The following is a 15,115-nucleotide window of genomic DNA, read 5'->3' as shown; positions in this document are numbered from 1 at the left end:
ATTAATTGACTTTCTTAAAGGGGGTATTTTGATTCTTGTATTTTTGGTCATGAATTTTACAGTGAAAATGTTTTTAGAAAAGAAAATTTCCGGCAAAATTGATCAATTTTACAAGGCTATAACCTCACTTTTTTTGAAAAAAAAATACCAGTTTTGAAAGTTGTGATTTTCCAATTAATTGACTTTCTTAAAGGGGGTATTTTAATTTTTGTATTTTTGGTCATGAATTTTACAGTGAAAATGTTTTTAGAAAAGAAAATTTCCGGCAAAATTGATCAATTTTACAAGGCTATAACCTCACTTTTTTTGAAAAAAAAATACCAGTTTTGAAAGTTGTGATTTTCCAATTAATTGACTTTCTTAAAGGGGGTATTTTAATTTTTGTATGTTTGGTCATGAATTTTAAAGTAAAAATGTTTTTAGAAAAGGAAATTTCCGGCAAAATTGATCAATTTCATAAGGCTATAACCTTACTTTTTTTGAAGAAAAAATACCAGTTTTGAAAGTTGTGATTTTTCAAATAATTAATTTTCTTAAAGGGGGTAATTTAATTCCTTCTTTTTTCGATTAGGAATCTCAAGGTAAAAATGTTTTTAGAAAAGGAAATCTCCGGCAAAATTGATCAATTTCATAAGGCTATAACCTTACTTTTTTTGAAGGAAAAATACCAGTTTTGAAAGTTGTGATTTTTCAAATAAATAACTTTCTTAAAGGGGGTAATTTAATTCCTTCATTTTTCGATTAGGAATCTCAAGGTAAAATGTTTTTGGAAAAGGAAATTTCCTGCAAAATTGATCAATTTTATAAGGCTATAACCTTACCTTTTTTGAAGAAAAAATACCAGTCTTGAAAGTTGTGTTTTTTCAAATAATCAATTTTTGTAAAGGGGTATTTAACTCTTGTATTTTTTGGTCATGAATCTCAAAATATACATGTTTTTAGAAGAGAAAAGTTCCTGGAAAATTGATCAATTGTATAAGGCTATAACTTTACTTTTTTGAAAAAATAATACCAGTCTTGAAAGTTGTGATTTTTCAAATAATTGATTTTTTTAAAGGGGTATTTAACTCTTGCTTTTTTGGTCATAAATCTCAAGGTAAGAGGGGTCTTGTCAAAAATAGCCAATAAAGTATGTGTTAGAAAGAAGAAAAATTCCGGAAAAAAATAATGAATTTTTTAAGCCTATAGCCTTACTTTTTTAGAGAATTTCGACAACTCAGAAAGTTATGATTCTTTCAAATATTCAACTTCATTTCAGAGGTTAATTCAATTTTTTGGCTTTTTTGCTGAAACTAAGAACCTTAAAAAATGTAAATTTTTTACCAAAATGTTCTTGTGCTCAGAACAACCTACAAATGTTCTCTTTTATTCACTACAAAATCTTGTTAGTTTTTGAACTCATTTTTTGAAAAAGATACAATTGCATGTGTCATTTTGGAGAGAATGCATGAAGTTAGACTTAGGAGACACATAAAAAAATTGTCAATTTTTTCAGAAAAGAAAATTGACTCAAAACAGCTAAAACGCCGAGATTCACGTTCACTACACAATCACAGTTTAAGCGAATATTTTAGCCTATAATATGAAAAAAGACTTTTTGAAAAAATTTTGAAAAAATATGTGAATCCTGGCCTGCAAAAATATTGTCAAACTTTCAAGAATATTTTTTGCTCGAAAAAATTTAAAATGTTAATTAAATACCTTTTTGTTATCCTTTAAGGACATTATGTTGAATTTCCAAGTCATATCTGAAAGAAAAGGAACGGACAAAGTACAAAAAGCTCAAACTTGAAGCGTGAGAAAAATTCAACAAATGATGTCAATTCAATGAAAATTTTTCTTGACCCGAAAGTATCTAACAAAATTTCGAATATATTTATAGCTCAAATTCATTTGGTTTCGGTGGATTTCTCGCTCATAATTTGAAAAATATGACTTAATCATTTTAACAAAACCTGCGACCCTGGAGTTGAAAGGAACTTGAAAAATAGTCAATACTTCTCTAAATTTTTTTGCTCAGAACAACCTGAAAGCATTGATTTGCATTCTAAAAACATTTTCAGGAAGTCTTGTTGATATTCTAGCTCTTTTCTTAAAACAAAGACTCGGTCAGTTTCGAAAAAATCATTTTTGGCTCAAAAAAATTGTCAAAAGCGTTAATTTACATTCAAAATACGATTTTATGTATTTTGGTGACACATTCATTTCAAACAAGATTTGCAATCCTAAAATTGCAGAAAACTTGGGAAATCGTAAATTTTTCCAAAAAGCTTTTTTTTGCCTCAGAGCAGCCTAAAATTTTTTACTTACGTTCACAACATAACTTTAGATAGTTGGGTGACTTTAAGGTCATATTTTGAAAAAGGGGGTCCTAGTAAGAATGAAAAATCAGTCACCATGAATCTTTAAAAGGCTTAACAAATTTCAAATTTCTAAAAATTTGATTTTGGTTCAAAAAACTAAAATGCCTTCTTTTGCATTCACAACACAATTACTGGTAGTTTCGTGAATGTTCTAGCTCATTGCTCAAAAAAAGAACTTAGTAAAGGTGGAAAATTTTTTTGACCCTGGTCCTGTAGGACTTTCAAAATTGTCAATTTGTTCAAAAAAATACTTTTCTCAAAACCACGTAAAATTGCCTCAATTTATATTCACAATATAATTTCAGGTAGATTTGGTGAGATTCCAGCTCACATTTTGGAAAAAAGGACAAAATCATTTTTGAGGAAATTTCTGACCCCGTACCTGCAAAAAACTTCTAAATATGTTAATTTTCTGAATTTTTTTCGCTAAAAATAGCCATAAAAAGCATTAATCAATGTTCGCATTAAATTCTCAGGTAGTTTTATATTTCGAGAATAGGTCATTTTTGTAAAACATCTGTGACCCTGTACTTGCAAAAAACTTAAAAATTATCTCAAAAAACCTAAAAAGCCTAAAGCCTTAATTTTCACTCAAAACACAACTTCAGGCAGCTTTGGTGAGCCTCTAGCTATTTTGCAATTTGAATTTGATAAACAAATGTTTATGTGCCAATTTCTTGGTTGCCTCCACAATCCGTAAGTCCTTCCGACGGTCCTGATACCAGATATTCTATAAACTATAAAAAGGTTCATCCTTATGTAAAGAGAGTTTCGTTTTCTGCAGAACCACTCCTTTTTCCTGGCGTGAACGCAGAGTCCAAAAGGGGGGCTAGGGGCTAGGTACTCTCCAAGATTGAGACATAGACCCCAACCAGATTCTGTTTCCCCTTCACATATTTTAGGTAGTCTTAACTGCCGTAGTCTGAGCATTCTTTGTTGCCTTCTAAGCCCTCCTTCCAAAATTAATGGAACCCATTTCAACTAACTATATGAAACAGCATTCTATTAAATGTTCGTATAGCATTGCATTGTTTCTGTGGCCAGCTGCTAATCTGCACAAAGACTCACTATGCCCTTTAAATGAAATGATCCTTTGACTTCTTAGAAATGGTAAAGGAATGCTGCAATTGTCGGAAAAAGCCTCATCTTATAAAGGTAGACATTATGAAATATAGTGTATCGCTTTGTTTGGTTCAGTTATACAGCACAACAGTTATCTGTTCAGTTTGTGATTAAAAAAGGTTATGACTGGGAACTGGTTTAATTGGTAAGTATTAGCAAGATAAAATAAGAGAACTAAGATAGCCTAACTAAAACCCCTCAATTTACCTCCCATTTCGCATCCCGATTCTCGCTGGAGCGGGCTCTGTTGCTCAAAAACAGACCATCTTTGACAAGAGCAAGCCTTGATGAGGCGAATGAGCCGTTGCTCTTACATTTCTATCATGTTTCAGTACGGTTTCTAGCTACTTTTCCTTCACCAACTTTCGTGTTTCTATTTTATTAGTTTCTTCGAAAAGAAGCAAGAATTCTTTTAGTGCATATATATCTTGCATTAACAAAGTCGTTTTCAAAAGCAATATTCTCATTCTATTCGAAAACTGCATTGATTGCACAACTATTGGATATCTTGATCTGTAGTCTATGAGTGCTATTAAGTAATTCTTTGTTGGACATGGTCCTTGAATGTCCAAAGCTGCTATGTGCCAATTTGTTGAGGGTATCTTTGTTGCCTCAAGTGGTTCAAAATTGACTTTATTGGATCCTGTTACTTGACAAGCATAGCAACCTTTATCAAATTTTTCACTTCTTGATCTATTCCTGGCCACCATGCTTTATCTCTCAATAATCCTTCAGTTTGCCAAAGTGACTTTGGTATGCTATGGCAAGTATTATTTGTCTTCAGTCTGTAGGAATTATTATTCTCGTCTTTATCCAGAGTTCATTCCGGTTGAAAAAATGGTTTGTATTTGTTAACTGTTCTCCTATAGCTTAATGTAATAGGATGTAAAATGTATTTGTTGATACTTGCTTATAGTGGGCAGTGAATTTGCATGGTTGCATAACCATGTCTGCAATGTTTGTGCAAGGCTTTCTCTTAGTGATAAACGTTTTTTCAAGCGGTTGTAGTCAGTTACTTTATATTGTGAATTTTCTGCCATACCAATAAAAATGAAACTTCTGTGTTGAACAAAATTCTGCTACACCTTCTCTTTCTGACTGAGAATATATTTGTTAGGTTGGACTTAATGCTTGTGATGCATAAGCAACTGGCTTGAATTGTCCATCTTGTTATTTATGAGTAAGGGCGGATCCAGAGCAAATTTGCAGGGGCAGGGGGCAGTTGGTAGTGGGGGCGCTGAAAAATTTTCAAAAATTGGTTACGAGAGTACGCTGTATACAACAATTTCAGATACCTTTAAGAATAAACAACACAACTTTGAGGTAATCCTTGAAGCAAATTAACCTATCGGTCCAAGAACCTTTTTCATCTGATTTTCATTCTCCACAAGGGGCGCACAATTTCCAAAAAGGGGCATCAGACTTGCTTCAACTCGTTGAGGGAGGGGCAACTGCCCCTAGTTGCCCCCCTTAAATCCACCACTGTGAGTAAGGATTGCCCCTAGTCCTAATGGTGAAGCATCCACAATGACTCGTATGTCTGTTTTGGGCTGGTAATAAAGTACACGCGTGCTTGCATTTGTCAGGCCTTCCCTTAGCTTTGTAAAACTTGCTTGCTGTTCATTGTTCCATGCAAAAGTGGTTTCTTTGCTGGTCAGTTCCCTCAGTTGCTCTGTAGGTGTCTTTTAGTGTGGTGGAATTACGATTTTACCCGGACAAAAATGATAAAAAGCTGTAATTTGGCACATAGGTTCCATGCGATACTGACTGCAGTGCTTTGAATAGCGTTTCAAGAAGCTCTGCCATTTCCTTTAAGCTTGATGCCCATAGCAAAATGTCACCTGATAGTGATCAAAGTGTAGTGATCTTGTGCATGGGCAACCTGCAATGCTTGCATACTCAAAGATTGAACTGACTCCATTCCCAAGACGTTTTGATTGAAAGCAACCTTTATTTGCAAGGATTTGCAAGGGGTTTCGACTTTTTTGAGTTTCGAAAAGATAGCGACTCTTAAACGCGGTCGATTTTTGATAAAAAATTAAGCCATATGTTAAGAAAATCATCGAACCTTTTTTGAATATTAAGTCTCTTAAAGACAGGCTAATTTGCTTGTGTGTGATGTGATATATAAGGACAACAATTGAGTTCACTCTCCGAATGTTCACTAAAAGTGATTTTTGTGTTCACTATAGAAAATGGCGACTTTTAAGAAGGGTTGACATTTGATAAAAGAATAAAGCCATGGGCTTTAAAAGTCGTGCAATTACTTTGAAAACCAATTCTCCTTAAAACAAATTAATTAGCTTCTATATGATTCAAAAGGACCGAATTCTGGATTGGTTTAAGAGGCCAAGCCATCTCTTTTCGGTGGGAAAAGCAACTTTTTAGAGTTGTCAATTTTTGATAAAAGCATTAAGGCTGTAGGCTTATAAAATCGTCGTTTTTGGAAAATAAATTCTTCTTTAACAAGTGAATTTTATTCTTCAGGATGAGAAAGAACTAGAACTAGATCTAGAGTTTAGTTGCTTTGTGAAAAAAATCGACTTTAGATCGAAAAATCAAAATCGAAGAATCGATTGTGCAATTATTTAAAATCAAATTTCCCTAAAAACGAGCTAACTTTTATCTTTATAACTACATAGAGATCCAATTTCGATGAAAGTAAGCTATTTTGACTTACAAAATCGTCAAAGGTTTTCAAAAAAAGTATTTCAAAAATAAGTTAATTTTCCTCTGCACGATTAAGAAGGATAAGGATTGAGTTAAGTATCTGAATCAAAGTCGTTTTTGCCAGAAAAATAGATTAAAAATATTCGAATTGTTTAGAAATCTAACTTTTCGAAAGCAAGTTCATGTTTAATGAAAAAAATAAGAATTCAATTTAGCTTCGGAAAAAGGGAATTTTTTCCAAATATTTAGCACCTTTTGATAGGGGTCAATTTTAGATAAAAACAAAGGGCAATAGGCTTGGAAAATTCGTCGATTTTTTGCGAAAACAAGTTGAGTTTCGTATGAATGATGTGAAAGAACTATATAGAACTGAGTTGAATCTGTTTAGTCTCCGGATTTAAGTCGTTTTGAAAACAAAATAGCCACAATTAGTAATTCGATTTTTGATAATCAATCAAAAAAACTTTTAAAACTGTGAATTTTTTAGAATATTTTTGCTTGTTCAGAACACTCTAAAAAGAGTTCGGCCTAATTTACATTCGCAAAACAATTTCCCAGTAGTTTTGCTGGATTTCTAGTTCATGTATTCAAAAAAATAACTCAATTATTTTTGACGAAGTTTGTGACCTTAGAGCTCTAAAATCTTCGTGATATGTATAGATTTTTTAAAAAAATTTCTTTTGCTCTAAACAATTTAATATGTTAATCAAATACCTTTCTGTCATCTTTTGAAGATAATATGTTGAATTTCCAAGTCATATCTGAAAGAAAAGTAACGACAAAAATACAAAAAAGCAAGACTATAAAACGTGAAAAAAATTCAACAAAAATGTAAATAATTTTGAGGAAATTTTTATAATCAAAAATACCTAAGAAGATTTGAATTACTTTTACAACCTAATTTTAGTTAGATTTGTTGACTTTTAAGCTCATGTTTATTTTCATGAATTGATTTTTTCACTTTTGACGTCTGCGAAAGTCTGTAAATTTGGAGCTTCAAGTTAGTCCTAGATATGTATAGGCCTAGATTTTTTAAGACATTTTTGCTCAAGATTTTTGCTCAAAACAACTTAAAAATCTAAATAAATTCCTTCCTATAATCCTTTAAAGACATTATGTTGAACTTTTAAGTCATATCTGAAAGAAAATTTACGGAGAAGCTACAAAAACGTTCGGCCATAGAGCATGAAAAAACGAAAAAACTTTTTTTAAAGAATGGTTTTTGCTCAAAACAACTTGAAAAGCTTAGAATCGCATTCAAAACACATTTTTATTGTAAAAGCAAAGGCTATAGACCTAGAAAATTCGTCAATTGTTTTCGGAGAAAAGATGAGTTACTTCTGTATGATTATGTTTATGTAAAAAAACTCGAACTGAGTTTAAACTAAACTGTTTGGTCTCCGAATATTGGTCGTTTTGAGAGGAAAATAACGACTATAAGAGAGTTAGAATTTTAATGATCTATGAAACTTTTTTAAAATAGCTACGTTCCTTGTTATAAGTGCCAGATTTCTAATAAGTATTTCCCATTTTACATCATATTTGAAATTTGGCGGGAATTCTAGCTGGGCCTACGACTATAACGTGGAGTTGAAGTAGCTGCAGCACCAACTTCCCTCGCATGCTGTTTACATTGACTGCGATGTTTAAATTATAAAAAGTCGAATACCATCACATATAATGTAAATAATGACGGGAAGACACTAAACTAGTTTGCTCACCGTATCCATAACGTGTGCATCTTTACCTTCGATGCTTTCTTGATGCTGCCATAGTAGGCCAATAACAGAACACCATCTCCACCGCCATTACCAAGACTAATACCATTTAGCACTCTGCTGAAACTGTAGCAACTCAACTCAGGAGTTCCAAAGTTAGGGCGTTACAACTAGATTTTGTTTTGGAGGAGCTACATCAATATTTTATAACTATATTTGGTTTATAAACAACATTTCGAATAACATTGCGAGGATCTCGTATCATGGCTTTATTCCGTAGACAGTCGAACAAAGGCGACTGTCTAGTTCCCAGGATAGGGTAAAAGCCTTATCAACAACAATACTACAATACTTTATCTTTAAATCTTCCAGTGTTTTTAACTCTCAGGGGATAGATAGTATTGTGCCTACATGTAATATGGAGATATTCTTGAGCATGATGCAACATCTAACCAATCCAATCTAGTCATGGCAGCCAGAAGTCTGTGAAACACTCGCTGACTGACTGTTTCCTTGCTTTAGGTTCACATAGAAAGAAGGCATAGAAAGGCAAACTTCGTTTCATTCTTTGTTGATATCATTACATTGATAATTGTACTTAAAAACTCTAGGCCATGCCCATATCTTAAACACACCCAGTAAAAAACTAAATAGATAAGAGAACAAAGCTTTGAGCTAGAAGGGTAAGGTAATGTAATCGAGAAGTTTTGGAAAAAGGGTGGCGCTAAACTCAGTCAACATAAGGTTAACAGGCAATCTGCTCTGCAGAGAAGTTACATAAAGTACATACGTATGTTCTTAACAATGACGTCATATAAATAAAAGAGGGCAGTCCATTAGGAAAGACGCTTGATACAGTTGACCTTATGAGCAAGAGTAGTAAACGATTTCAGTATGAACAGTTTTCTTGCTGAGACGTTGGACATTTCCAGTCCCCATACATATCTTCGATCTTTCTTCACTTTCTTCGCGTTGTTTCAAAAAGGCAGTGGCGGCGCCAAGGGGTGGCATGGGGGGTAATTACCCCTCACTATTCTGAAAACATGGTCTATATATTTCTTCTAAAAACAGATTGAAAAGCATTGGGCAGGGGTAGACCTAAGGAATGTTATCCTGATACAAAGTACTGAAACGAGGCAAAAGAAGCATGGTCTCATTGGCCACGCCCATTACCCTCCCACTTTGTAATAGCTGGCACCGCCACAGCAAAAGGGTGTGCATAATAACACTGGCGCCGCCACTGCAGAGGGGCGTTTCAAGGCTATGTTGTCTAAGGTTGTACGAAAAAAGTACTGAATGACAATACGTAATTACGTTACTTAGAACATACAATAACACCGAAATACCTAGGGCATTCCGAGAGATGACGAATCTTAAATCTACTTCATCCTTGGCCTCAGCATTAAAAGATAAAAACAGTTTTATATTATCATTAACACATGGGATTTTCCTATCTGATTCGAGGTTGGTAGGTTTTCTTATGGGAGGTCCTTATCGTTTGCAACCTTGGAGATTGCAGATGCTATCTTTTGGACAATAACATCCTTTGTGATTATGTTGAAAGAAATATAACACTGAAAAGATAAACCAGTACGTTAACGCTGTTGCAAAATTTTGCATTGTTTTAGGACATTCTAAGGGCAGAATTTATCTGTGAGAAAGGTCGTTATATTTTTCTTTTTTATTCATGCTGAGGGTTAAGGCTCTTCTAGAAATCAAACAAATGACTGAAGATTAATCTTAAATGCTACATCAAAAAAACACACGAATGGAAGAAAACCCTTATTTTAATAAGTTTTGTCTTCTCAATACATACACCTTAGTAACAAAGATTTTGGAACATTTTTATGGTGCTAAGCCATTCTTAGATTTAAAATATTTTGTTACACTCTACAACTACTGTTAGAACGCTGCATGAACGTAGATTAGGCCTCGTGGCGATGACGTCAGATCTTAGAGAAAACGTTTGGGATACATATTTTAATGATCACTTTAGAACAAATAATAAAACTTATACAAGTCAGTAGACTAGAATTAATATTTTCTGTGCCAGCTCCACAAAAATAATATAATCGAATTTTTAAGAGACAAGTGCTGTGGCAAATGCCGAATGTTTCCATGGTCCGTTGGCATTGAGATTCTCAACCCCCTTCTTAGAAACTCAAAGATATGCCGCAAGAAAATCTAATATAACCGTTGGTGGCTACGGATTTACTTTAACTTTGTCCAGTTTTCCACAATATTAACCTTGTAAATCATTTAAATCAATTTAGTCCTTAAACATTAATGAATTCAATAAAAATTTCAAAAGAAAACGCTAAACTCAGTCTTCAGTTGTCTGATTTCACAATAAATTTCACAAAAGGTGAAATGGGTAGCATTGCCACTGCAGCGGGGAACAGTGCGGAGGGTATCGTCGCTGAGAAGGCTTAAACTACGCCATGCAGCTGTCAATCACCCGAACATTTACAATGTTTTTAATCTAATCAACAGTGAATTACATACGGACTAGACCTTACAAATGGCAACATAGGCCGAATCGAAGCTTGACTCAATAATCAATAACGGTAGATTACAATTATGTGCAATTAAAGTCAAGTTGTTGCCATAAACAAACGATTTCAATCAATAATACTTTATAATTTGTTTCTAGTAAAATACTGACAATCAACATAATCATAATTATAAAGGAATACACAACTATCATACTATCAAAATATTCAGAACCTTGAAGGATAAGATACTCGGGATGCTTCACTTATCTTTGAAAGCGAATGCAATATTTTAAAAAGAAAGGTTTCTCAAAAATATCTAAAACAAAATGCTTTTGCGAACCGTCTGCGATTAATTAAAGTAGTCAAACTCCGAAGCTAGGAATTAGACTCATGGTTGCAATTTTGAACTGCATTTCATGGTGTTGACGCCTATTTAAAACGACTGGGTCCTTCTCCAAGAATTCTCGCGGACGAGGGCTGCAGAAGAAAGGCCTACATGTCTACGATAAACACCGTTGGTTCAAAGCGTGAAGTGGTTTTAGTAGAAAACAAAAGGAAATATTAAAAGGCGTATTAACCTTTATGTTCAGCATTTTGGGTTCAAATAGTTTTGATCAGAGAAATTAAAGGCTAAGCTATTATTATCTTCGATAATAAACAAAATCTGTAAAAGGTTGCTATACCATTTAATAGCGTGGAAAAGTATGACGTAAGCATATTTTCATCGACGGCAAAGACTGCAAGAAACTAAAGTCAAGAATCGCTTATATAGGTCCCATTACGGCCAACAATTTCAGTGACCCAACGAGCAGAACAAAATGCAATAAAATCATATACTTTTGTGCCATTTTAAATAGCTCTTATAACAACCAATTTTATAAGTACATTACGTGAAAAAGGGTTGTGACCGCGGGTCCTATAACAACCCTAAGAAAGGCTTGCTACAAACTACGAAGCTACAAACTGCTACTAAAATACTCATCGCTGATGCACGTATAAATTTCATCTTCTAATTCAAGATAGTTCTGTACAAAAATCCGGCCTAACCTTTTTTGCTACAAGTATTTGCTCTTTTCAAGATAACCTAGCAATGTTTTAAAACATAAACCGAAGCACCAACGCATTTCATGCGAGAAATAATTAAACACAACAGAAACAGTTCACCTTAACCCGCGAAGCTGTTCACCTTAACTGGTGATGCTGTTCACCTTAATTTGCATCCCTCTGCCTCAACTTTCAGATGAAATGACATTTGCCTCAGAGCTCTTCCTCAATGGACTGAAACAGAATTGTGAAGCTGATTAGCAACAAATGTGAAATAGAGAGTTATATGTCAAATATCAAGAAAATACCAATAAATGAGAATTAAATAGGTGTGGTATACGCAGTCAAGAAAAGTGAAGTTCCTTCCTCGGGTAAAGTTCCTCAAATATTTGAATCTATTCTCAGAAAACATATACAATGCGGCTGGGGTTGGGAGTGAAACATTGATTTCTTTTAACTTCAATGACCTTAGGAAGTCTCGGGGACTTCAATGTCTTGGGGGACATGTACCGTATGGCCACCATGTTTTTCAGGCTCTGGCGGTACACAGTGAATTTGGTGAAATAGGGAAGAACAAGTTCGATCCAACTTGTCAATACATGTAGCTCGCGTTTTGATTTACAATCACAAAATATGTCCAATTTAGAATCCTAATGGCTTAGATAAGACACCTGAACCAATCTTTTTTTAGCTGAACATTGTTAGGGAGACCGTTCTTTAGAGCTATTACTTTATCAATCTCTAAACCAGCAAGAAAAAGCCTCATATGCAAATGCGCATTAACGTAATGGGTTTGTGGACAAAATTTACACTCCATGGCATTTCAATGTTTTAGAAAAATATTTTATACTATAATTGCATAATACAAACTAGAGTTTTATTTTAACACTTCTCGTGACATCATTTGACTCGAGTTCAATGTGGCTCATTTCTCATAAGTGCCATGAATGTTTCTACCGTTCTAACATTAGATTGTGCTGTGTTACTTCCTTTTCTGCAAGCAGTTCGCTAATACAACGCCATCAATTATAATTGCGCGTGTGAATATGATGCAAAATTTGAAAGTCAACGGACCCTTAAAAAAATTTTGATTTGTCTTCCCAACAAAACACTTCTAGCATAGAGGTCTCAAATCTCGACACCACAAAATTTGAGATAACAGCCACTTCAATGGCCTAATGGTGTGAAATTTTCCTAGACAGTTCATCTTTCTATTGTTGAAAGATAAAACAGTGTTTCTCCATCTTATCCATGACTAAAAAGTAGGAAGCATCCAGTACCTGTGTATTCTGGGTGAATAATTCCTATCTTCTACCAGCGATTCACTAGTAAAACTAAACTGTCCGTTTGAACTTTCATGCTTATATGCTCTTTGTTCTGAATTGGGGTCTTCATCAGTTGGTTCCTCTTTAATAGGGACAATCTGAGATGGAAGTCCACTAAAATGATAATTGAATATCTCCTCAAAATGGTCATAAGATTTTAAAATTTATCAGAGGGAGAAAATCAAATATCATATGAGAAAAAGTTTAGGAGATGTAAAAACACTGGAAAAAATCAAATAATCTACCTTTAATCTAACAATTCTAAAGAATTCTGACTTTTTAAAAAAAGCATAGAGACATACTTGATATTTTCGCAGAATTTGACTAGTGGTGCTACAGTATCATCCCCAGTTTCATTTGGGGTATCGGCCGACTTTTTACATGAAGGACTGCCGTGTTCCCATGAATCATTGGAAATCTCATCCATGCCTCGTTTTCGCATCCCATTATCCATGACCATGCTGGGTGGTGGGTCTGCGTTCCATTCCTCTCCCTCGTATCCTTCAGCCATGTAATATTCCCGTTTTGGTCTAAAAAGATTGGGTTTAGAAAGTAGAAAACATGACAATTGCATTGGTGACCAGACCCCACGGCAATTGCTTGATAAAGCTACATATCTTGCCGCAACAACAATGGTTTTAATAAATTGTTTGCAGTGGTGGCGCCAGAGGGGGGGCAGGGGGGGCTACAGCCCCCCCGTCGGAGGAGGCTAGCCCCTCCGTCGGAAGATAAATTATGCTTGAATTTTTTTTGTCGGAGCGAATTTTTTAAGTTTTGGCGGAAATAGAAATTTCTAAAAGGACTGTTATCAGAATTCAGGAAGCTCATCCCAAAACAACTCATCGACACATCAATTTCATGGTAAATAATAATCTGTTATAAGAAGTTTGAATTGGTTGTTTAGATGTTCAGTACCAGGTGTTTTCCGCATGCTGTTAAATTTGATCTTATGTTATGGATAGTGCAGTTCGTCCAAATCTTGCTTGCTATAACCAACCTACAACATCGGAATATTTTTGTGCGATAGCGATATGGCAACAAATGTTACCCGTTTCAGTGTTAGATGTAGTATATGTAATGACGTATTTAACAATGATTACGCTGCCCGCCACACGAAGTCCAAGCACAAAGATTTGGCTGCAATGGGAAGGACTGCTCCTACGACGGCAATAGTTGAAACGGACTCGCAGCAGAGAAAAATAAAAACATTTTTTCAATCAAAAGGCGGTACTTTTCCAAAGAAACGAAAACGTAGTAAAAAACACGATTACACCATTTTGATAGCATTTTTAGCCAATCTAATGGGTGTAGCCACCAAAATTTTCCCGGGGGAGTACCCCCGGACCCCCCGAATTTTCGGCTCGCAACGCTCGCCTTCGGTCTCCAGTACCCTTACAATTCCTTGTCGCCCCCTAGCCCTATCGTTCTCTAAAAAAATTAGCCCCTCCGTCGGAAGTGCTAGCCCCTTTGTCGGAGGAAACCTAGCGCCACCACTGATTGTTTGTAATTACAGTGAAAGTAGAAAAAAACCAAGCGACGTTGATAAATCAATTGATCATTCCACTCCTTGATCAATCAATTAAGCCCAATAACAACACAACATAACCGATTAATTTGATTAATCACCAAAGTGATCTCATAATCCTTAGCAATAAACCAATGATGTAGGAGATATTTTTGCCAAACGTTTGAGATATTATGGGTATATTAATGTATTGAAATCAGCCCGAGTCATGCAATGCTTTCCAAGTGCGTTAAAAAACATCTGATGTATTTTACAGTTCTGCTTCGTTTGCATTCATTTCTTGCTTAAAATTTTTTGTACTGGTATAAGAATATTTGGGCCAGTTTACACAGGAAAAATACACTGCTATTATCAAAATCAGAGATAAAATAATACTTTCTTAGAATCAATACTTTAACACTGGAGTTAATTTCTCTAAGGGTAGAAGGAAAAGGTTGAGAAAAAGCAGCAATTCACGTTTGATTGGACAAATTTAGGCACGGATAAGTGTACAGAGAAACTTTGGGGACGCGCGAAGGCGAGTCCGAGATTCTCGATTTACTGAAGTGTGTTCTTAAATTATTCTATATTAGTGCATCCTGCACACTAGCTTTGGGCAAAGCCGGCTTCAAACATTGACTTATATTTGATGGTCATTAATTATAACTGTGTACGGAAAAAGGTTAGAATATTGAGGAAAATCGATGAGAAGACAGCAACAACAAAAACATTGTATAGAAACTTATTCTAAAATGACGAGCGTTCAACATTTTAGGTAGCCTTCACTATTCTGGTTAGAAGATTTTATTTCCAATCATTTTAAACAGAATTATTTACATAGAATTAAGAAACAGGTGTTCTTTCTAATCAAGTA

The 15,115-nt window shown here is 34.6% G+C and overlaps 1 protein-coding gene across 8 annotated transcripts in view; it reads right to left on the bottom strand.

The window, feature by feature from the left end:
- Window positions 1–8,428: 8,428 nt before the first annotated feature.
- LOC135692645 (uncharacterized) overlaps window positions 8,429–15,115 on the bottom strand; it is a 65,104-nt gene continuing 58,417 nt past the window's right edge. For all 8 annotated transcript variants that reach the window (XM_065210845.2, XM_065210846.2, XM_065210848.2 and 5 more), the window contains 3 exons: window positions 13,040–13,267; window positions 12,693–12,851; window positions 8,429–11,646 (listed from right to left, as the gene is read on the bottom strand). In XM_065210845.2, coding sequence (XP_065066917.1) covers window positions 11,598–11,646; window positions 12,693–12,851; window positions 13,040–13,267 — 436 coding nt within the window. In that variant the 3' untranslated portion in view covers window positions 8,429–11,597. The remainder of the gene's footprint in view (window positions 11,647–12,692; window positions 12,852–13,039; window positions 13,268–15,115) is intronic.

This window comes from Rhopilema esculentum, chromosome 3, assembly GCF_057945365.1.
Source record: "Rhopilema esculentum isolate cy_ngs chromosome 3, ASM5794536v1, whole genome shotgun sequence".
Classification (NCBI taxonomy): domain Eukaryota; kingdom Metazoa; phylum Cnidaria; class Scyphozoa; order Rhizostomeae; family Rhizostomatidae; genus Rhopilema; species Rhopilema esculentum.
The sequence above is the reverse complement of the archived record's forward strand: the minus strand, read 5'-3'. Positions and strand labels throughout refer to the sequence as shown.